Source organism: Anser brachyrhynchus (assembly GCF_964034855.1).
Source record: "Anser brachyrhynchus genome assembly, chromosome: 1".
NCBI classification, from domain to species: domain Eukaryota; kingdom Metazoa; phylum Chordata; class Aves; order Anseriformes; family Anatidae; genus Anser; species Anser brachyrhynchus.
In genome coordinates, this window is record NC_137694.1 from 179477200 (window position 1) to 179500956 (window position 23757).

The following is a 23757-nucleotide window of genomic DNA, read 5'->3' on the forward strand; positions in this document are numbered from 1 at the left end:
CACACTAAGACACATTAAATGGGATTTTCTTTAAATTAATAACAGCTTTAAACTGGAGTCAGAGTAAATATCACTCCTTGGGGCCTTTTATATTTTATACCATTATTACACCTGCTTCCAATTTATTTATTACTGCTGTACAAAGTATGGGTTTTCTGTCTTGCCAGTGTTGTGAAAAGGAAAGCCTGGAACAGATATAAAAATGCATTCAGGAAGAAAAGCACAAATGCAACTGCAAATAAATCTAATGTGAAATACGTTTTTGCAAAAACTGTCACTGCTATTTTGTACGATATTTGCAATTGGTTATGAATTCATTGCAGCTTTTCAGTACTTACAGGGGGCTTATAACAAAGACGGAGAGCAATTCTTTGCTCAATCAGGTAATGACAGGACAAAGGGGAATGGTTTTAAACTCAAAGAGGGAGATTGTAGATCAGATGTTAGGAGGAAATTCTTCACTGTGAGGGTGGTGAGGCCCTGGCACAGGCTGCCCAGAGAAGCTGTGGCTGCCCCATCCCTGGAGGTGTTCAAGGCCAGGCTGGATGGGGCTTTGGGCAACCTGGTCTGGTGGGAGGTGTCCCTGCCCATGGCAGGGGGGTGGAACTGGGTGGTCTTTAAGGTCCCTTCCAACCCAAACCACTTTGTGATTCTATGACTTCATTAACAAAACAGCTTATTTAGTTTCAAAAGCTACTTCTCGATGATGGGAAAAACTGAACCCTACCCTCCTCGGGGGAATGCTAATGGCAGTAATCTTCCTTCACGCTCTCAGATTCTTCTTTATCTTTAGTGTTTGACATTCTTGAGAGGTATTTCTTTTTTTTCCTCTAAAAATTTTCGCAAAATACCAAACTGGTTGTGCAAATGGAAAATAAGGGGATTTCTTCTGCTCTGGAAGTAGTGTCTTCTTAGATGACAATTCAGATCCCATCCAAGGGACAATCCAGATCTTTTCCTGAAAATGTGTTGTCCCAAGAACACAGTGACTAGCAGCTAATTGGTTTGGAAGACATTTTATGCAAGTGAGTGACCGGTGCTAAGAAAAACATGCAATAGGGAAAAGCAGGGGAAAGCTACTTTGGCAGAAAGAAAGAAAAAAAACCACGTCGGTGCAAAAACTGGCTTTGTAAAAAAGCAACAGAATTCAGACTTGAGATGTAGTTGGCCATTTATTTTGAAACAAACAAAAATCCCCCCAGTAATAGAAAGCAGGCAAAGTGATTTCGGTGACTAGAAAATGGCCTTCGGTTTTCTCTCCCTGAAGCTCCTGTGCCAACAGCTGAAGCAGCCTCTTGACTTGCCAGGCGTTCCCACGGCCAGGATCTGAGACATTACCAAGCTTCACAGCGGGGTTTTGGAAGCAGATTAATGCTGCTTGCTTTCTCGGGGAGACAACCTCAGCACGGATCTCACAACCACTGCCTGAGAGCCTTCACAAAGCTGCAAGCTGGTAAGTGGGGACTTCCTGCAGAAGCTGGAAAGAGCCAGAAATTTAGAGCTTGGCCTTGGCAGTGGCTTTCGGCTCTGGCACCACCAGGCTTTTCTGGGGTGACTTTATATTCCAGAACATCGGAGAACGTGGAAGAGTAAACCAAGGCATGAGAAGATGTTGCAGAAGCCCAACCTAAGGAGCAGCTTTCAGAACCACATGGAAAAGTGCTTGATGGCACAGAGCAGTCGTGCTGGGAACCAGGCTAACAATTTAACAGGTGAGATGATGTGGTGTGTCCCTGGCATCGTTTAAAACTTACTAGCATGGATCCAGCCTCCGTGGTTGCTTTAATTCAGGTTTTTAAATCCAGAATGTCCTGATCAAGTACCACGGTAACTGTCAGATAACGAAGGGCTAAATGAAAAGGCACTGAGAGAAGAAGCTGCAGAAGGGGAGCAAAGCAGTTCCAGGCCAGTTCCCGACGCGGCCAAAGCCTGGAGGAGCTCCTGCACAGTTTTATATGTGTGGTCTCTCTTCAAACAAAACAAAAATCCACAAAACCTCTTTTTAAACATGATCTTTGACACGTAGCAGCAGCCAGTCAGCTTATCAGGAGCATTAGGACAAGCCACTTGTTCCCTTCTCGAAGTTATGAAGACATTTTCACCCCACTTCTTTCCCACCATATAAGCACAATGCTATAAATGAGGCCTCCAAGAAAAAAAAAATAAAAAAATCCCTATTTTCTAAAGTGAAAGGGATGAAGCTGATAAAAGAGAGCCTTTCCTGTTCACATGGGGCCATGCGACCAAGTCCCTCCCACTGGCATCTGCCGGTGGCTGAATGCTTACATTTGCAAATGGGCTGTTCCTAATTTATGGCTGTTTAACCAAGACTTTAAAAAAAATAAATAGACGGCCACAAATTTATGACTTCCCCGAAACACTGAGTGTAGCTGCCATCTAGACCCTGAACCTCTCCCCACAGCTGTTCTGTGTCCTGACAGTTCTTGGCGCAAAAGGGCTGCAGGCAGAGCTTCGACGAGGAGGAAAGCATCACAGTTCTTTCAACTCCAGCAACCCAAAGATCAGTTAATGGACACATATGTATAAAGATGGCACATTTTGCATCCCAATGAAGCTCAGAAGAATGCTTTTGATCAACAGAGAGCACTTCCAGAGCTCAAATTCCTAAGCACCCACATTGGGGTATGCATCCCTAAACGCAATCTATCTGTCCAGAGCCGAAACCTTCAGCAGTACCTGTACTGACAGCTCCCATGGTGCAAGAAGTAGATGAACCAGGTACATGCATAATCTTTTTGTGTTAATGTCCTATTACATATCTTTATCTAAGTTAAATTTTGCTCCAGCTCCCCAGATCTTTCCCTGCTGCAGGCTCCTTTTCCACCACTGGTGTTTAATACCTACCCTCACGCAGCCATCTGGCTGGCCACCTGAATCTTTGAGAGCTGACCTAAGTCAGCCTCCTGCTTTAAACAGAGCTTGCCGCGAGGGGTGTTCTCTTACGGCCTTCCACACCTCTGTTTTCATCTCCTGTAGAGTATGCTCCAGGATGCCTTTTTCCTTAGGCTTAATTTTGAGTAGGATTTATTAGGGTTAGGAGACACATGCCAAGGCTAAGTTTGGTCTGGGGCTGGAGAAAGCTCCATTTAGGGGGTTTTACTGTTGAGTGCTCTAGGTATTTAAGTTCTTCAGGTGAACATCTGAAGAAACTGAAAGATACATAATGCATAGCTAAAATGAACAAAGCCACGCATGCTTGCACTGCACCTTCCAGAAATCACAGTGAAGTAGCCCTCTCCTTCTCAATTCTCCCCTCTCCCCCTGGCTTGTAAAGAAAAACCAGCAACAAACACACACCAGAGGTAATAAATACAGCTCGTTTTCTGCTATGTTTGTGCAATTCCCATATCTAAATCCCCAAGCTCTGGAAAAATACAGGGAAGGAAGTTACATTACCAGTTCCACCCAAAACTGAGTTAGCACTTTAGAGAGACAACACTCAGTTCATTGAAATGATCCTATGACTCTGACAGCAGAAACGGGCCACCAAACCAGCCAAATATTAGGGCACAGAGAAAACCCAGGGACAGGGTTATGAAGCCAACAGTATTTTTGAAACAAAGAAGAACAAACACTTTCCACATTCACAAAAAGAGGAACAGTTTGCGACAGCACTTCTCAGCTGTCTCTCCATAAGACTAAGACGTCTTATGATCTCTGTAAGACTAACAACTGTCTCTCCATACAACTAAGAAATTTATTGTCAACAAATGCAAAACCCTACCATTAACCACCACTTATAGAAGAGCCGCCTGACTTTTACAGTAGGAATCCTTTACTGAAGCCTCAGGACTCACGGGATGTGGTACCGATCATCTAAACCTACCTGAGAGTCTCACGACATAGAAAGTTATTTTCCCTTCAGCGTGAAAGAAACCAATTTAAATTATTTTGAAGCTTAGTTCTGAATAGCTGACATACACATAGCAATGCAATTTAGGAACCAATCTGTAGAAAGTAGAGGGCTGACATCTACTGCTCCTTCTAGTCACCTGTAGTGTCACACTTACTTTTTCCAGATTTTATCCTAGAACACTAGAAAAGTGAAAGTGACAGCCAAATATCAGAATTTTAGGAAATTTGCATCACAAATGGATTCCACCAGTACAAATCAGTGACACGAGAAAAACATTTTCAGAGGAGGTCTCTGCAATACTGCAGAAATTGCAACATTTCAACCCATTTCTGCTCGGCTCGTACAAGTTACAGGAAGCAACAGGAAGCTTTTGAAACTGCACAACTTTCTGCTGCAACACTAATGATCTCAGTGCTGGCTTTCTTGTGTTTTACGTGGCATTTTTTCCTCATGTTTTCCCTTGTATGAATGTGATTTCTTACGCGGTCCCGTACCTGCTGCTCATCCTCCATGACGTTGCTGGCGAATTCAAACACGAGCTCATTCTGCTGTACAACTGCTGCCATAATAACGCATTCCCAGGTCTCAGCTCCACATAAGAAGAAAAACGTTCCCAAATGTCAAAGGATGGCGAGCGTCACCAAGGTCCAGCGGGGCAGAAAGGCAGGATGGCGAAACGAACCAAGCGTCAGTATTTCTTAACCATCAGCGTTCCCGGGTCCTTCTCTTCTCAAAGGGAAACAAACCAAGGGAAATCCTTTCCTGAGGTGGTTTTCCCACGTGGGCAGCCTTTTATCTCTGAGGAGAGAAAGAGAGAAAAAAGAAGTTATAATTAAGAAATGATTGCTACATGAAAGAGCAGCAGCCACAGGAAAGGTTGGTCCTCACTATAAATGTTTTATCTAGCTCTGGGGAAGGCAGACACCTTTGTATCTCCAGAGGTATTACTTCCACTAATCAACACATGCAAATCTTCATTCCCATAAAAAGTAGGACTGTTTCAGGAAGCAGAGGGAAACTGTTTCAGGAAGTAAGACACCAGTTTCAAAGCGCTTCATATTAAAAGTATCAGGCTAGCACCAAGGCAACAAAGTCACGAAAGTTACCAAAAAGAAACTCCATCTTTTTGCCTGATTCATACATGCAGCTTTTGCATTCGTTAATAACTCCGGTCTTCAAGGTACATTCAAAGCAAAAACACAAAGCCCAGACTGACCCACTCAGCTGCAGGATACCTCACGTACATCACCTTTCTGCCCTACACACAGTTCCAGTTTTGCAGGGCTGTTACTCTGCAAGTGAAGTGCTCTTGATCTTGATTCCCAGTGTGCAACAGATGAAGAGTCAATAAATTCCTCGTACGATACAGAGAGTTCCTGAGCTGTACACGAGGCAGATCTTCAGCTTCTTTTTAAAAACACACTGTAAGTGTAGCCTTATCTCTACCGCAGGCTTGCGAGCAGCCGGAAGGAAACAGCACTGACCACGTCATGGCAAATTAGAGCAGGCAAAGAAACGGCGCAGCACAATAGCAAAGAAAAAAGAAGACTCCCGAAGCAGGGAATGTAAACAGCTCCGCTGGAGGGACGCGTGCTCACAGCCCCCACATTTTCACTCACTTATCAGCGTTAGAGGTAATCATGGTTAACTTGTGCTTGGATGGAGATGCACTGTACTGCTTCTGAAATAAAAGTGAGTGCTAAACGTAACCTTTTTATACAGCTAAGATGATCAACGTGTCAATAAAAACCCTGCCTTTTCAAGGGAATAACAGCATGCCTGCAATTAGGATCCTACCTACGGGGAGTATGCTGGTGCCTACGAATTTAAAGCCGCACGTCTCGAAGGAAGCAGACGGGCGGTGACTTGCGTTTTGACCAAAGTTCTTTCAACTGGCTTCGACGCAGGGCTGCTGCGACAGGAGGACACGTGGCAGAGGTCTAGCACGTCCCCATCCTTGAGAGACACGCTCGGAGGCCAACTGAGACCCAGAGGAAAGCCTCTGGCGACTTCAGCCCTGGAGCGAGGCGGCCGTCTGCGGCGTGTCACAGCCGCCTGTGTACAAGAGGTTAACCTCACCTTGTTTTTGCAGCAGTCTGAAACTCAAGAAATGAAGGGCATCTTCCTCCCCTGCTGCCAGGCGGTTAAATTAGGGAGGGCCGAGTCACGTGCCTGTACTCCCTTGCTCTAGGAAACGCAGCAGCTGTTTTTCCCATATAGATTGTGGTATTCCCAAATTCCTAAGCCGTGATGACAGCGCATTCAAGGAGTCTCATTTAAGTCACTGGATCCAACCCTTCTAAGAAATCAGGAAAACCAAAGTTATGCAGACAGGAGAACTTCCCCTTCCAAGGCTTGCTTTAATTAGCTGCTAAACTGTTTGTTAAAGTAGCCACAACCCTAACTAGAGAGTACTTGTGTTAATGAGAGCTAGAGGCTTGAGGAGAAAGGCTATGCTTTGGAAATCACGACTGGTCAACCTCAGCCCTTTGCACTTTGCAGGCTGACCTGAACAGTTCTCTGTACATCAGCAGGGCTGTGGCAGTGAAAGCACCACACGCAACGCTAGGATCTGGATAACTCCCCTACAATTACTTGGTCTCACCTTTTAGGAAGGCAAAAGTGCCACTGGAAGGTTGCACACCCATCAGCACAAAGGGATCGGCTTGTCCCATCCCATACTCTTATCAGCCTGTGTGCTAGCCTAAAAACAAACTGTACAGCCATGTGCTATGTAGCTTAACATTTCCTCCACGCAGCGATTGAAATGGATGAGTTTATGTCAGTAGGGACATACCAACTCTTCCAGAAGAGAGGACAGGAATGGAAATTTACTTAAGTGCAATTTCTGGTTTAGTTACTGCTGAGAAACGAAGTACATATATCCTCTCCGACAGGATGAAGCAGCAGTATCTGAAGTCACTCTCAATAATCAGTGAGGAGGGCTTTCACTCCAGAGGACCACCAGGCAAATAGGAAAATCTCCTCAGCTTCCCAGTAGAGGCTTATTTCAAAATGAGAGTTAAGCTAATTGTCCTGGGAGAACCAGAATTTGGGAAGGGCTTACAATCATCTCCATTAGACGCCTGTAAACCACATGTCTGACCAGAGAGTACAAGTGCTTGAAGCCCAGCGACTTTCTAAGCTCAACAACAGTTAACAGCACCAATATAAAATCAGGATGAACACCCTGTCAGAGATGCAGGCTGTCTAGGAAGGCATAAGGAAAACTGGAGGTACAACCACCACGAGACAGGTTTTATAAGTTCCCTGTGTTTGTTGGAAACTGGCGCATTCTTCCATTAGCACCAGATCATGATTCTGTAAAACAATAACATTTCACAGCAGATACTGCAATGCCACGCTGCACAGCAAAGACATGATTCAAAAGCTGTGGCGGCAGAGATACTAAAAGCTACAAAGAGATCTTTCCTTACTTTTTATTTAAAAAGCAAATGAACAACACGAAATCAAGTGCCATCATTTGACATCATTTTAAGAGACTGTGGCAGTGCAATGCACGTGATCCCTGCAGGATCCACACAAGCACTGCTTAAAACTGTTACACCTCACGGTAGTGAGAAGCTCCTAATGATCCGATGCCTTTGCAGGAACAGATATTTAAATGCTATTTTATGAATTTTCCCCACTGTGATCCCGTGCAGTAAGATGCTGGTGCAGAGTGCTCATAGCCCACGACCACCCCAAGGCAAAAAGCACCACGGCACCTCCGAGCAGAGTCAAATGGCCCCCCTGTCCTTACAAGGAAAGAGCCGCGTAACCCCAACATTAGGACCACAGTGAAAGACAACGGTGTGAACAGGCTTTAGTGGGCTTTAACATCTAACCTTACGGCTAGATAGCGGCACTCAACCTATTATTGTCTATGGGAAACGTCCAATTGCGTCCTCAGTGGCAAATAAGTAGTAACAGCCGAGCTACTGGGAAATACCAGCAGGGCAAAATAACGCAGAGAACTTCCCCGTACCCATATCGCTTTCTCTGGCACATACAAAACAACAGCAGCTTTTCGCAGAAGGCAGCACCGTTCTAAACCAGCTATATTTTCCTCCACATCTATTTTTATAAACTGTGCTTCCATTATTCCAAGTATCACAGGATCCTGATGCCTATAGGCTAACACAAACACGGCTATTGTTTTGGCTATATAATGCCACTGATCTCCCTGTCTGATTTGACGTACATCTGTGAACAGCAAGTAAGTTATTTGCACACAGCACAAAATGTATAAATTGTATTCGCGCGCACAACAAGCTCGACTACATACAATTAGTCCTGGGAGAAAGGGGACCCAGTATACATTACCGTAACATTTGCATCAAATTTTCAGAACCTCAGAATAAATGTTTGCTTTTACTAACTTTTTGTTGCGGGAACTTATTATATTAAAGCAATATTAAGACACAGAGATATCAATAAACACCTTAAATCGATAAACGCCTCTTCTTTAATCCTTAAAACTGAGCCCATGAATAAATGATGTCAATCCCTCTGAAAATTCCCCTCCTCTGTGTTACAACATCTCGAAACCACCCCCTCGATCAGGCTGTCCAAAAGCACGTTGAGATGCTTTAACCCTTACATTCCCTCTCCGATATCCCAGAAGATGCCCTGTAGGACTTTTGGGCTAGATATCACAAGTGCTTTCCCAACCACTCCTCCCCACACGTACCCTTCACTTCACCCTATCGCTCTTTGGCCAATTCAGCGAAGCTGGTAGGAAATGCCTCCCAAACAAGCATTTTGTCCCTAAGTTGCCCTGCTGCTAAAGGCAGCGCTCCCTAGCCTGCAGCTAGGCTCTGACGTGGAGATAACAAATCTGCACTTTCTCCTTCAACTCCTGACAACATCAGCAGGCACAACCCCTGCTGCCTTAGCACTCGAGTACAACGCAGAGCGCTCAGGTAAGACGGCAGCACGCTGGAGAGGTAGAGGCATCAAAGTGCCAGGAACAAACCCAAACATTTGCAGAAGAAGCTCAGATATAAAACCAGAAGGCTCACGTCTTGGTACTAAGGGCTCCTCCAGCAAGCTGCTGCCTGGATCCAGTCCCACCTAGGGTTACCAAAGACAACAGTAATCATCCTGCACTGCCCTTTTAGTGCAATGAGGCACATCACTGCAATTAAGAACAAGCTTAGCTGCTTGATCAAATGTGGATTTGAATCCTGACTCGCTGCTCAAACAGCTCTACTTGTTCAGCACAGGGTCAAAAGCCTTATGACTGGAACTCCCCAATGAATTTCAGTCTTCAGCATCAGCTCTAGCCCAGAAGTGTCACCACTGGGACTTACCAGAAATGCAAAGCTGGAGCCCTTCCTCAACAACACCTTGGGTGCAGGAGGAAGACAGGAGTCGATGAAGGGGAAGAATAAAGGTATCACACCCGGAGATTTTGGTATGAACACCCTCGGGGGGAGGTCAGGCAAGCACCTGGGTGCTCCCTGCACTAATTCCTTTCTGCCAGTGGAGGTTAAGGACAGATCAAGCCAGAGCCCGTCCTCTCCTTGTAGGATTGCACCTTCTTAAGATACTACACAAGCAATAGATCACAAAGTCTGGTTTTCATAAAAAGGAAAGCAAGCCAAATGATTTCGCAATCTTCATAACACAAGTCCCAACCCCCCGATGGCCTTCTTTATCCGCGCCGAGCACAACTGCTAGCAACACCATCCACTGGGGCAGCCTTCACGGGTTGGCTATCCCTGGGCAGTAGCACCAACAAATTGCACAGAACCGGAGCTTTGAATCCTGCTCTTAGACCTCGAGCATCTGTAGCCAGCAAAACGACAAGGAGGAAGAACACATGAAGATCTGTTACTCGGCATGAGACGTCTCTGAAGGCACAATACGTCGAGTGCTCACACAAACCGAAGAAGATAGGAAAACAACATGGTGAGGCTATCGGGGAGGAAGGAAAGCAACAACTTAAGGAACATTCTGAGATCTTCCGAAAGCACCCACACTGCCTAGGGGAAGCTGTGCAAAAAGCAGCTGACATAATAAAAGCCAGCAGGGTGACCTTTGCTGAGCCTGGACAAAGGAACCTCCGCTATCAATAAACGCCTGTTCTGCAGCCGGGCTGGAAAGCAGCCTGTGTCACCACGGGCTCTCGGTACACATACAGTAGGGAGGGCACGGAGTAAGAGGGTTCGTCTGTTAAACATAATAAATCATAAATATAGAAAAAAAAATTGGCGCACAATTCAGTCAACATAGGGGAAGTGAAACAAACCCCCCTTCCCTAAACGTCAAATAAAAGCCTACGTTTACTCCACAGAGGGCAGAAAGCACGAATGCAATTACCAAGTTCTTCTATGCTGTCACAAACTCATCACATTTTCAATGAGCATCTTTTTTTTTTTTTCCATTTCTTTTTCTCTGGCAACGACCTCTGTTAGGCTGACCATTTTACACAAGGCGAGATTCCTTTCCAGGCTGTTAACAATAACGACTTCAGCATTGTTTACAGACTCCCCCACCCCTGAAAACCTTCCTTTTCCTATAACCCGTGTTCCCTGATACTTGTAACATCGAGTCCCATTTATTTAGCACCTTTATGTAACACAGCTGCTGTACAGCAGCCCTCCACACGAGCACCATAGCGGAACAGCGCTGGGAAGTTTTAAGGAAGTTGTGCTTCATCTGGATCCTCATGCTCCAGGTGAAAAGGTAACCCCAAATCTGCGTAGGTGTGCGGACACAGAGTACTGTGGAAATAATCCATGTACGCTGCGGCCACCAAAATCAATCTGCTTTAGAGGGTTTGATCCCAAACAGCAAGTTACAAGATATTGAGGTGAGGAAGGCTCTCCCCAGCTCCGCTGCTGCAGCTCACGAGCTCTGAATAAAGCATCTGAACACCTGCTAAGATAAAGGCTGAGCCTCCCGACTCTGATCGGGCAACCAGGCTGGGGTTTTGTCGCTTCTCCACAAAAAGTTTGCTTTTAAAAAGCAGAACAGGACTCAACAGGAAAAGTCAGCTGTAAGTCACCCTAAGGCAAGGGAGCTCAGGCATCCCGGGGGGAAGCAAGGGTCCAAACCCTCTCTCTTCCCCCTTCCTTATCCTCCTGGTAAGAAAGTAACTGAATCTCATTTTTCCATAGGCCTGGTGCATGATGCAATGAGAAGCTTAGGGAGAAGAGACATCACAGCGCCAGCCTCCCTTCCTCCGCAAATGATGGAGTGAAAAAATGAAAGCCCCCAGACCTTCCTGTTGGTGCAGAGAAGCACCAACAGGTCACCCTTGCAAAGGCTTGTATCTGCGCGTAATTACTGCCAGGAAGGGGAGAAGAATATGTGCACGTCAGGCCTTCAGCACTTGAAAAACGCTGGGCCACAAACGTGCTGTGGCACCGCGCTTCCTGGCCACTGCCGGTACGGCTGCCGGTCTTTCTAAGAACTTCTCTGCAAGGGGCTATCTCACGGTCTCTTATCCTACCAAACATCAGACGCCTGCGCTACGACGAACGCTTTCAGAAGCGTGACGCTGTAATGTGGATCCAAGAGCCAGCTTAAGACAGTCATGTTCATTAGCAAAGGTCTGCTTCTCTTTTGGCTGATGCGCAACCTGCGTGGTAATCTCCAGTAAACGCAGAGGCTGGGGACCAAAACACTTGAGCATCACTTGGATTCTGCCTTGGTAGCCAATTCATCACTACTGGTAAAGAGAAGGAAAAGAAATAAGGTGCTGGTATTTCCCACTTGACGAAATGAGAACAAGGAGACATGCAGTTAAGTCGAGAAGGAATGGGGTTTGAACAGATGAAAGGAAAGCAATAAAAAATGTATCGGTCTAGGTGTAACGTGGTCAAACTGCTTCCTACAGATACGACAGAAATCAAAAGCTTAGTAAAATTATAAAAACAGATCGACTTAATTAGAACAGATCAGTTGCATTACATAAGGATTTCTTTTTAACCCAAACGAAAAAGACCTGTCACGAGACGAGGCAAACTTCCAGTAATGCAGATTTCCACCACACATCTCTACAAGCAGTACTTTTTTTTCATTGTAACCGGTCACTTCTGGATTCACATATTCTCCATGAGGAGAAATAAAATAAAAATTAAACGCTCCAAAACCAGAATAGATGGACTGCAAGTCTGAGATGACACCGCAAGTGTCTGCACAGTGCAGCTCATCGAGAGGTAAGTGATACTAACCATGTAGACAAAGGAAAACAAAAGATCTCTAATTACTTCCTCGCCTGTAACATCCAAATAACACAGGTTATTTTATCCGATGGAAAATCTGCAGAGACAGGACTGTTTCTATGTGTTGTCATACCATAACCAATTTACCAATGTTAATAAATAACTTACCAGTTTTCGCATTGCACAAAATCTCAAAAAGGGGTTTAAAAAGGATAGAGAAAAGTTGTAAAATGATAAAACCCCAAATCTGGATCAGAAATTCCCGTAAACCAAGAGAATTATTCCAGTGACGCCGAACAAATGTTTTTAAAGGCACTCTCAGGCAGTTTCTGGCATTTAATAGCACCTTTTAAGGAGAATTCAGACCACGATCCTGAAGCAACCGTAATGAGAGCTTCAGATAAGTGAAATCTCACTGATTTTAAAAGGGAAAGCGTCTTGGTATAGAGACAGCCGAAGGGCTGAGCTCCAAGACAGCTAAACCAGGATGTGAGACAAACTTGTCAAAGGGGGTGTAGGAGGGAAGAGCTGCTTGACCCCAAGAGATCGTGCTGCTTTGATTAACACAGGCACGCAGGAGAATAAAGAGGTGGCGGTGGGAGGAAGAAAGATCAGGGGAAACTAAAGCTAATTGCTTTGGCTGGGTGCCGAGCTTCACAAATTACCAGTTGCCAGTCCGTACCAAATACTGACACAAAGCTGTCAGCCGGCCTCTGAAAATTTCTTTCTCCACAAATTAGTAATGCAGTTGTTGTTTTTAGATCACCTGGAGGAAAGAGTCCAGTTTACTAAAAAAAAAAAACTCCCTCTTTTTTCAGCTAGCCACAGATGTAGACTTTTTTTTTTTTTAAAAAAAAAAAGAAATATAAGTGCACACAAAATGTATATACATTAAAGGGGGGAAAAAACTGACCAAAGGACAGCAGAGATGAGTTGCAAGTCAAAAGTTTCTTACTGCACAGCCTTTTGCAGTCAAGCACTGGTAACTGTAGATCCGTCACTGAAACCCTCACTGGGCTTCTTCGGTGTCCTGCAGAAGATGCCACAGGACCAGGCTTGGGGACCATCTCTGTTCTAACTTTTCCAACAGAGATTTTTAACATTTTGTGGCTTTTGTTTCTTCCAGTTTGTTTATTTTTAACTATTCCAACGTGGACAGTCAGGCACAACGAACAAAATATTTAAATAATCCCAAAACGCCATAGAAAAGCTCTGTAATTCACCTCAGTATGTTTTGAGCACTGGGGAAAACTTCAGAATCTATTTCAGATATCTAAATTTGATTTAATTGATTGAAACCAACGAACAAGGGGCACAAACTAACCCAAGCAGAACTCGCTGAAGCGTCCCCTTCCCCGAGCACTTCCAAGCCGCAGCGTGGCATCTCACTCGTGTCAGTGCCGGGTCTGGTCACGGCTGCATCCAGCAGATCTGCCCAGGTTCAGAAGGGGAAATATTCTTACCTCTGCAGCGCCTCTAAAGAACCTGTCTGAATACAGAGCACATTAGGCAATATTTCTGCCGTTTGCCTCTCGCTCACTGTCAGCTGTCAGCAGTATCAACAGTCAAAAACCCTCTGGAGCGGGCTGTTATTAGTCAGCTAGACTTGAATTTCCAGTTCTTTTACATTGCTCTCTATTTTCCTTCATTAAGCTCGCCTGTCCTACCCTGCTATCAGATTACACGGAGCCAACATTTACAGCACCTTGCAAAACAGTCAAACATATCACATACCTAAGTCTGCCTGTACCTGCTGCCCTCGGTGGTTAACCCCTGCTGCCAGATAGAGCAGCCTTTATTCTCAAACATATCGTGTAAAACAATATTTGCATCAGAGGAGTCATTTTTCCTTCTTACCTGACAGCTAGGGGACGGCGTTAGGTTTTGCTTTATGGACTTTATGAAACAGGCAGGCTGCTCTGAGAGCGGAGGCTCTGAAAAGCCTGCAAGAACAAGCTCAGAAAGCAAGCAGCGAAGAGATTTATGCCCCCTCAACCAAGAGCCAGGGCCCGCAAGCACTCGCTACTTACTTTAATAGTTCCCACCACCTCAGGAAACATCCCTCGCAGAAACCCCAAATGACTTGTTCTGGGCTCGAGATAATCTAATTACACTAATTCCTCCTCTGCCTGCAGCCCCTGCTGCTGGAGCAGGAGGCAGGCGAACGCTTTGCCGGCACGTGACGGGCAGGGTGCTGGCAGAAGGCACTGCCAGCCCGCGGCTCTTCCACCACTGCGGGCTTCCCGCTGCCCCACGAGGACGTGGTGCTGCTCTGGGCTCGGCTCCTGCACCTTCTCCGTGAGGACTTCCAGCCCATCTTCCCCTTCTGGAGCACGTGCTGCTAATCCCATTGCCACGGTGTAGGGTCTGCAGTCTAGACGCTCAAGGCAGCGAGTTAAAACCACACGATGCGGGAAAAAAGCAGCAGCAGTTTCTCCACAGCACGGCTCAGCATTCATGCAAGATGCTTGGCCATCCCTGCGAGCATCAGCGGTGGTGCTGAGGCTTCAGAGGGCTGTGCAAGGTGTTAGTTTGGTTTTGTTCAACGTATTCTTGCATGACAGGTACCTTTGCTTTCGTATATGAACATCACACAGCTTCCATGCTGGGACACGCGGTCCGTTTCGCTAAAGCAAACAATATAGGGTAACCTCCTGCCACCTACACTACACAAGCGAGAGCGGATGAAATGCTCAAGCAGAGCACTATTTGCTCGTTTGTTTAACCTAAATCTTTACTTAAGCAACTTTTTAACCCTTCAGACAAGACTCAGAGACCCGATCAGAAGCAAAACAAAGCAAAAGTCTACCAGAGCTCGTGCTGATAGATGGCAGAGCACAGATCCCAAAGCAGCACGACTAACACTTACCATAAGCTCCTTTCTCAGCAAGTTGTTAAATGAGCGTTTCAGTCTTTGGGAGATTCTGGCTCCAGATTTAGAAGAGCACTTACACTCACGTTTCAGTGAGCATTGTGGTTAACTATGACACATGGGTAAAATATAGATAGAAACATCTGATTTTAGAACTTATCCGTTAAAACACACTGTTGCAAACTGTGTTTGAAGCTTTTTAATCTATTTGTCACACAGATCCTCACTTAACTTTACTAAACAATACACAAAGCACTCCGACATGCATTTACAGAGATTGTACCACAGGAATTCACGGGTGAAGTTCCCTGCACAAAGCAAGAGGTGATCTGCTTTCTCCAGGCTGCAGTCAGGTACAGCAGAGCTTCTCTGTATACCCCTGTAAGTCCGTGTTGTCACCCCTTCAGCCACAACCACGGGCATTAATTCTTCATATAAGATCTTTCCGAAAGAGTTTGATGAGTGAAATGACACAAGTAGTACCATGACAGTTTTATTTGTAAGGGTTTGGAGAATCCAGTGCTGTTATTAGCATGGAGTTATGAGGCTGGGACAAGAAAAACACATCTCAGTCAACAAATCTCTCAGAAAAATTAGCCAAATATGCTACTTTGCCAAAATCACAAAGCTGGTGTTTGCACTAAGCTTCCATACAAATTCAAAATAAATAAATAAAAGCAAACCAAACCAAAAAAAAAAAAACCAACACCCAAGAGTGCGTGTCAACACCTCCTACCATTCCACAAGCAGAAATACTTGATTCAAAAGAGCCTGTAGAAACAGGAATGAAAAGTAGCATAAGAAGAGGTGCAAAGTACTAAACCATACCTACAGTCAGGTAAATTGATAAGAGACAGCTGTAATCAGGGAAGTGAGAGATTTCAGTCAGACTCCATGAATACCCTCCCAGTAACCTCCAGGTCAGCCAAGCATGTTCCCCCCTCCCCCCCCCCCCCATTTTTTTTTTCCTCCAGTTTGTCTTTTCTAATGTAACTGCTTTTTTGAGCGTGAGCGCATTCAGCTTCATTTTTGCTTAATCATGTACTTTTACTCCTTAAGCATTCATTAAGAAGAGTTCTTTTAAGCCATGACTGTTACGTTCTTTCAAACAGGACACCAAAACAACCCAGCTGTTCCACCCTTGTCTCCTAAACCAAGGCATCGGGCCCGTTACTGGCTTTTAAGGTTAATTCTTCCACCTGATTTCTCATTTGTCATATTCTAGGATCACCATAGCCGCAACTCGTACCAGCAACAAATCTAAAAAAATATTTAAAAGGAGTGAAAATGATAAAATGGGGGAGCTGAGCTTTTCAACTCACAGGCTGAAGGGCTCAGAGGCATTTGGGGTAGAAGGCTGAAACTGCACGTTTTCCCTGAGCACAATGAGTCACGGCCCTGACTCCTACGTGCTTTCTGCATGGGTAACCTGTACTTGCGTTCCTGGCCACAGCTCACCGCGGAAGAAGGCAAGAAGTAAGAAAAGACTCCAGATATGCTCAAGTAAACACGATTAGTAAACTCTCCCGGAGTATGCAGGAAAGGGAGCAAAGTCACCTGCCAAGCAGTTTGCTCTGAACTCCAAGAACGCTCTCAAAACGTTAGTTTAAAACTGAACCTGAAATTGCAAACGGCTATGAAAAAGCACCAGCGCACACTGAAAATGAGGGAGAGACACGGCCTTGGTTAGAAAGAGTGAGCGTTACATAGCCAGAGGGACTTCAAAAACAAACCAAAAACCCCAGGCTCTCGCTGTAACTTGTTTGATACACAAACCACCTTGTTACTAGACAGCCAGCTACGTATGGGTGTGGAGCCGCACGGCACGCACAAAGCGCTCTGTGTGCAGGTTAGCCAGATAATCCCACCCAACTCAGCCACACCGAATACACCTTTCACTACGGTACCCAGAAAAAGGACCAGAATTACCCTGCCTCTCTAAAACTTCCTGAGACTTCCTCCCGATTCCTACAGAGACTGTAGGTTTGGCTTTTATCTCCTCCACTCGATCTTCCTCGTAATCCTTCCTTCTTTCCCCTGTTAGCATCTTCAACATTAGCTCTCCTGATATGCTTTGTTAAGAAGGCTGTTCTGAGAGGCAAACACTCCTATGCTTCTCTCATTTCCCACTCCTACGCGTTTGTCTCCTTTCAGCCAGTTTTTAACAAGGTAATCAGCTGTGTCCAGCTTCCAGGTGTTTGCTATGCCGGACGCTCACCCAACACCTGTGCTGTTTTCCAAGATAACCTACTCGTTCAGCATCGCTGTTTCCCGAAAGCTGCTGCTGGGTTAGATCAATCGGGCTGTCTGAATTGGAGCAGAGCGAGAAGGAGCATTAACAAGACAAAGAACACGGGCATTTCTGAACGTCTAGCCAGGACACAACACGGGGCAGATCTGATTCACTGAAACGTCTGCAGAAAAACTTTAGGTAAAGCACCAAATGCAGAATACTCCATCTAAAAATCACACCTTTAAAACCTGTGCAAGGCACGAGAGTGCTTACACAGTTATAGCAGGGAAGAACACCCACTCAGCCCGTAATTATATCAAATAGTACTTTTCAAACTGCCGATTTTTAATATACTCTAAAATGCCCTGTATCCACTCACATTACTCTGAAAACTCACGTGCTTCACGATGCTTACAGTAAATAAAAAATACATTAGCTACGCGACTATGTAGGATAAGAGAGAAACTAATATTCTCATGCCATTTGAGAAGTTTTCTTCTTATAGCGTAGCTTACATTTTATGTTCTAAAGTATTTGGATAGGGTGGGATTAGGAAGGGAGACTATTTGTCTGGGGAATTTCAAAGCGGTGAACTTGGCTATTAAGAGAATATAAATTCTCTCCTGGCTTGTTGCTAGACTAACAAGTCCCACCGTGGGGTTTTAAACAGTGACAAAACGTGAGTCAAAGTCCAACAAGATTAATATAATAAAAGCAAAAAGATTTCTCCTAAGAGTTATGTGGAAAAGGAGCGGGGTCTGCAAAGGTCCCTCCAGGGAAGGCAGCGTCTGGACAGGTCAGTATTTCGTAACGTCTGGGGAAATGTTTGCTCTGAAGCCCAAGTCACTCGCGTACGAGCACACACCTGCTCTGAGGAGACATGGGAATCCAGTGCTAATGAACTAGACGCAGAAATTTACGAGCGTGGCGTGAAAAGACCTACAAAACCTGGGTATTTCGGAAAGTTTCAGAGCCCCCGCAAAGCAGGTGGAGAGAAATTCAAGCCTCACCTCTTCCTCATTTCATCACTCAAGTTCCTGAGTCTTTTGCAGAACTAAATAGGGAACGGCTGCTGCGTGAGTCCCTGCGCTGCGTGCGTCCCTGTGCTGCGCAGCCGTAACTCCTCCCGTGGGACCCCACAATGCCCCAGCTGCAGGGGGAAGGTGGGCAGCAGGGCCAGGGGGAACCAAACCACCTGGGGAAAGCAGGGGATCGCCCCGTCACCCTGGGCTGGGCTGCGCGGCCAACTCGGTCTCGTCCTGCAGCTGAAAGCTGTGCGACCTCACCGCGGCCTCCAGCTCATGAAGGGTTCCTGGAGCTCTCTTTCCACCTCCCCTCAGCTCTGGAGAACGAGTAAAACAGATATTACGGCACACAGGCTCATCAAGATTTTGCTACGCAGCTTGTAGGACCAGCAGGTGACCGCTCTTGTTGTAAGGGCTTACAAGGCATGTTCCTCACCCTTACTCACGCAAGCATGCGCATGTGTACACACGCAGGGTTCTCCTCCCCTGAACTCAAATCTTCTCCATTCACATGACTTCCAAGAAACTCAAGTACCTCCTTAAGAAAGGACCTCGGTTGCTCTGAGTTTCCTCTGTAGACAATGGGACAGAAGGTGGGCTGCATCTCCTGGAGAGCTCAGTTTTCTCCACTGGTTATGGGCCAGCAACACAGGCTTGTTATTAAGGTCCAGACCTCAGCTCTGACACGAAAACTTGCTAATTATCATAGAAACCAGAGATGGAAAAAAGCCTTTTACCTACCACTTCCACCCTACCCTTTCCTTTCCCAGTACGACATTGAACCTGTACAGAGTCAGGGGCGGAACAAACAAACAAACAAAACAAAACAAAAACAAGGGAAAGCTGAAGTTAAAGTTGAAGATCAACTGGTACCATAAACAAGGCAACACAGGGGGAGGTTGCTTTACTATTTTCTAATCCATCCCTTCACTTGTCCCCCAGCCCCCTTTATTTTTCTTTTTTTCTCTCACCTAACATTTGATCTAATTGTGATTATGAAGGCTGATTTGTCTGATTGCAAAATCTCAGTTTCCAACCAGCCATGGTTTGCTGTGATCCCAGATGCAATGAATTAATTTCAGAATTGTGGCTGGGAAGATAAACAAACACACACACCACCACCATGCCTTCTGTCAAGGTACCATAAGCTTCGAGCAGAGGTTCTTGGAGGCTTTCCTACACGTGCCCTCCAGGGCTGCATACGCCATTTGCATCTTTCCTCTCCAACACCACAGTCCTAAGAACAGCAGTGCTCAAAACTAACCGAAAGAGAGATCAGCACAAGCATCCTGTTGCTGAGTAAGGCTTCCAGCACAACTATGTTAGGAACGCGAGAGCTGGTGCCTTTCACGGAGGCAAAAATTTGGATTTTTAGAATTGTCATCCTGGCTCCTGGTCCTGCAGAAACTCAAGGGATCAGACACTGCGTCCCTGGGGTCAAGACACCATTGTGAGCTACAAGCGGTGCCTATTGATTCATAACCCAAGAGAAGACAGGGAAGAAAAAGCAAAGGAAAAAAAAAAAGTCCTTATCTGTCTCACCTTACCACCCCTACAACCTTTCTCTCTGCCATCCAGAGGATGAACCTCTCAGACTAAAAGCCTCTAATTTAAAGAGCAGGTAACACAGAAACATTTCATCGTGCAGCAAAGAAACCTCTACTCATTGCTGGCTAATCAACATATAAACAGTTGAAAAAATAAAAACACAAACATTCTGGGAGTTAGACCATCACATGCGGAAGAAAAGAGCGTCAAATCAGTCAAAATGGCTGAAACTAACCTGCCCGGTTTCAGTTCTAATATAATTTTGATGTGTGGAGTACTCAGTTCTCTAAAATCTGATGCAGAGGAAGATATTTTTAGGGCTCTAGCGTCAATAAAGTAACTACTTTGTAATAATATACTTATCTTTAGTAATCATGAAATGCAGATAAAAATATATCTATTAAAATACACTTTTGAATGTGTTTTTTCTGTTTTTTTTTATTTTTTTTCATTTCAGAATACACATGTAATAACTTAACTGGAAGCCAGAAATTCCTCAGAAATGGACCCTCAACTGAGTTAGAATGAATACATATATATATATATTCTAAAGATTACTGGATCTTACAATAAAAACTCACCAAGCTGAGAAAGATGGCAATTATCTGCCCAGAAAGACGTTCATGAAATCGTCTGATTTCACGTTCAATCCTTCTGTTTCTCAAACACATTTCAAAACTCCTACAGTGGTGGTAGTAGAAAAAGAAATACTGGACCCCAGCTCTCCCTGCTCGACTGTAGCTCCCCTAGTTACTATTTTACAGTTTACACCTCAAGAGTTCAAGTCCTGCTTTCTCCTGAACCAATTAAATCCTGATCTTTACTCTCAGGTATCTAAATAAGGGTCTCGCACAGGCAATTAAAATCACGAGCGCGCGGCCCTGAGTGCGTTCTCGAGGAGCCGGTTTGCTTGCACAATGGCCGTCCAGGCCAGAAAGCGGAGTCATCTCTGGGAGCATCTGCCCCCCGGCTCGTGGTTTAACTGACAGGAAGCACAGACGGCGATACCCGGCTGAGCGACAAGCGTTTCCTCAGCGCGACAAGCGTTTCCTCAGCGCGCCTCCGGCTCCAGCTCCCCCGGCCGGGCCCGGCCTCCTGACGGGGCTCCTCTGCCTCACACGGGGAGGAGGAACTCGGAGACTCCTTCCAGAAAAATAAAAAGTGAAATAAGAGGTGCCCGCGCCTCAAGGAATGAAAAGTGAAATAAGTGGAGTTGGTCAGCTGGAGGGGGGGAAAGTAATGAGGCTGTGCTTGTCACAACACGGCCCCTGTAGGCCTCCAACGCACGGTGTAAAAGGCTGGCTACAAGTTCTTGTCCACCACAGCCCAGGGCATCTCACAACCAGGCCTGTACTCTTTGGCGTCTGGCCTTCCTCAAGCACTCTTTTAAGCCATCAAGAAACCAAGTGGTTGGGTTTAGGTGAACAAGCAAACAAGCAGAAACCTTCAGAGATGAACCACAGCCAAGGGCAGACAGCACGCTGCCAAACACGGCACCAGCAGGTCTCCCTCACGGGACCGTCCTGAACTACAAAAGGGGACACGCTGGGTGATCTGCAGGGCTTTCCTACCATTACCACCTCTACCTTCCATAAAACTGAAATGCTGAGGAACCATTGAGCACCAACAGCATAAGCACAAGAGTTAACATGGCCTAAGGAAGCAAAGAATCAACTGCTAGACACCGCAAAGTTTCTGCAAAAAGCAGAAACTCCTGAACAGTGCAGGATCTGGTTTTGGCGGTATTTATGAGAGAAGCAACATCCTATGTTCAGCCTCTCTCTAAAGCAGTCTTCTGCTCTGCCCCAGATAGCCCCATAACGTAGTCCATCAGAAAACATCTCCTTAGCCAGCCCAAAAAACTATCCCTCCAGGTACAGTGAGAAACTATCAAGATGGCCTCATATCCTTCCTCCACGAGCGGACATCTTTTTTGTCACAGTGGTAGCAAAATGAGTTTTGAGCTCAGTTTTTACATCTCTGCAGGGTCGCCCACTAACGCAGTAGAAAACATATCACTTGTGTGTTAAGTTGAGGCTTAAAGTAGCTGGTGGATATCTAGAAGAGTTAACTACCACCTACTAATATGGTCCAAGAACATTTTCTGTGTAAATTCAGAAGCAGTTAAAACAAACAAACAAAAAAGTCTTAACTGGACTTCTTGGAGCTTCTGACATTTTACCCTTTATGGAACCAAGGTTTCCCACCCCAAGGTGCTCTCCATCCCCATCTCAGAACAGTTCCTGAATAAAACTGCATTCAGATGGTGACTGGCACTTTTAGAAGAGCAGCCATCTCAAAGTCAGTGCTTTGCTATTTTTCTTAAAGACAACCAGGCTCCAAAATCTCCTGATTTTTAACTAGAACGCTGTTCTGTAACTAGGTTCCTTTGACAGAGCCTGCTTTGTCCCCAGCTTTCATGTGTCTCCATCTAAGCACTGTGACCAAGGCAAGACTACATCACTCCATGTCGCCGGCCCTGATCCATTCATGTCCTTGAAAGTCAGAAGAAGCCCTAGACAGGGCCCATCAGAAACTAAGAGAAAGCCTAAGGAAAAACGCATAACAGAAGCTTGCTTCTGAAGCATTTTGAAGTCCACTTTTGACACAAGTCCCACCCTTGTCAAATACTCAAGTAACCCTGAACAGTCAACAAATTAAAAACCATACAAAGTAATGGTTGCTCAAAAGCCTTTCTGAACAAAAAGAAAGCCTTGCAGCATGATCTGAACCTTACTAAATTTTGCTAGATTGGCAAAAGGACTTAGAAGAGGACTGAAAAAAAAAAAGTATTTTCCATCTCAGATTCCAACAATACTATGTAGCCAACAGCATTTTATAGATTTGCTTCTTAGTTTGTAAGTCACGTTGGTCATATCTTGCAACATGTACTGGCAGGATTCAGTGTTTTCCTAACAAAACTGGGGTGGCAGATGTTGACACTGATCCAGCAATGGTTTACTCTCGAGCTGGATATTCTTTTTAACCCTGAAAGTTCATCTGTGCCCTGCTAACGAACCACAGATATTACAGCAAACATTTAAAGCATTTCGTATGTCGTTATTTTCATGGTATATTGTACTCGCATAACACAAGCATGTAACTAAGCATAACGCAAAGTATATTGCTTATACACTATTAAATTAACCAAAAATTAACGTAACACAAGTATAGAGCTAGAATAACGGTAAGAGTGTTCTTTTATGAGTCATTTTCATTTTGGGGCAACTAAAGACTGTTTAAATTTTCAAGGTTTGTGTGTTTTAACAAAAAAACAGGAAGGACAATGTTATGGTACCTACATTTGTAAAAATCGAGGAAGCAAAGCAGAAATCAGGATTCCTTAATTCTTACAAAGTTGAAAACGCATTCCTTGAAGCAGCTGCTGCGTGCCAGCAGCAAGGCACCACCACGATGCTCCAAACAGCCTGCTTAGACATTTCTTCAGCTATCTCGGTTACAGCTAAGAAGGGAGGAGTGGTCTCCACAGAACTGCTTTTCCTGCAAAACAGCTCTGAGTCAACTTGTTTTGTGCCTCCAAAAGTACTAAGCTGACTGCCTTGCTCCCGCTGTGTTTTTCCGGGTAGGTAGGAGGAATCGCGCCTCAGCGAAGCACCACGTAGAGAGAGGAGCAAAAGCGAAACCAAGCAAGGCAACATCCACTGACCAGCCTTCCCCAGGCAACAAGAAACCAACTGCGTTCATGGATTTCTCTTTCCCCCTTCAACAGAAGGAAACATGACTTTTAATCCTATGGTGTCCCTTTAATAAACATCCCAAAGAAGACATTTTCCAGATAACCAAGGAATTTTTTACAGTGTTGACTTACCGACCAGAGCACAGTAACCAGCTTATAACTGTTTGCACTACGAGGCAGTACAGTGCAATGAGTTAATAATTTATCGCAGCATTGCTCTTGGCAACTGACCATAATCAACTTTTCAAATTCTTCCCAGTTTTCAAAGTCCTTGCAAGAATATAGCATCTTTGGAGCTTCAGATCTATCTTCACGTTTTCTAGCCGAG

At 45.1% G+C, this 23757-nt stretch overlaps 1 protein-coding gene and 1 long non-coding RNA gene across 7 annotated transcripts in view; one reads left to right on the forward strand and one right to left on the reverse strand.

The window, feature by feature from the left end:
• Positions 1-23757, reverse strand: part of ELF1 (E74 like ETS transcription factor 1) — an 88168-nt gene that overhangs the window by 34669 nt on the left and 29742 nt on the right. For 3 of the 6 annotated variants that reach the window (XM_080587734.1, XM_080587733.1, XM_080587737.1), the window contains exon 2: positions 4372-4675. In XM_080587734.1, coding sequence (XP_080443860.1) covers positions 4372-4443 — 72 coding nt within the window. In that variant the 5' untranslated portion in view covers positions 4444-4675. Of the gene's footprint in view, positions 1-4371; positions 4676-5121; positions 5305-13378; positions 14064-23757 lie in introns of those variants that run through there. The other 3 variants (XM_080587736.1, XM_080587738.1, XM_080587735.1) reach the window with 3 other exon arrangements.
• LOC308193338 lies at positions 5412-8335 on the forward strand. The gene is made up of 2 exons (XR_013949546.1): positions 5412-5511; positions 5600-8335. It is a non-coding gene; the product is annotated as an uncharacterized lncRNA (long non-coding RNA).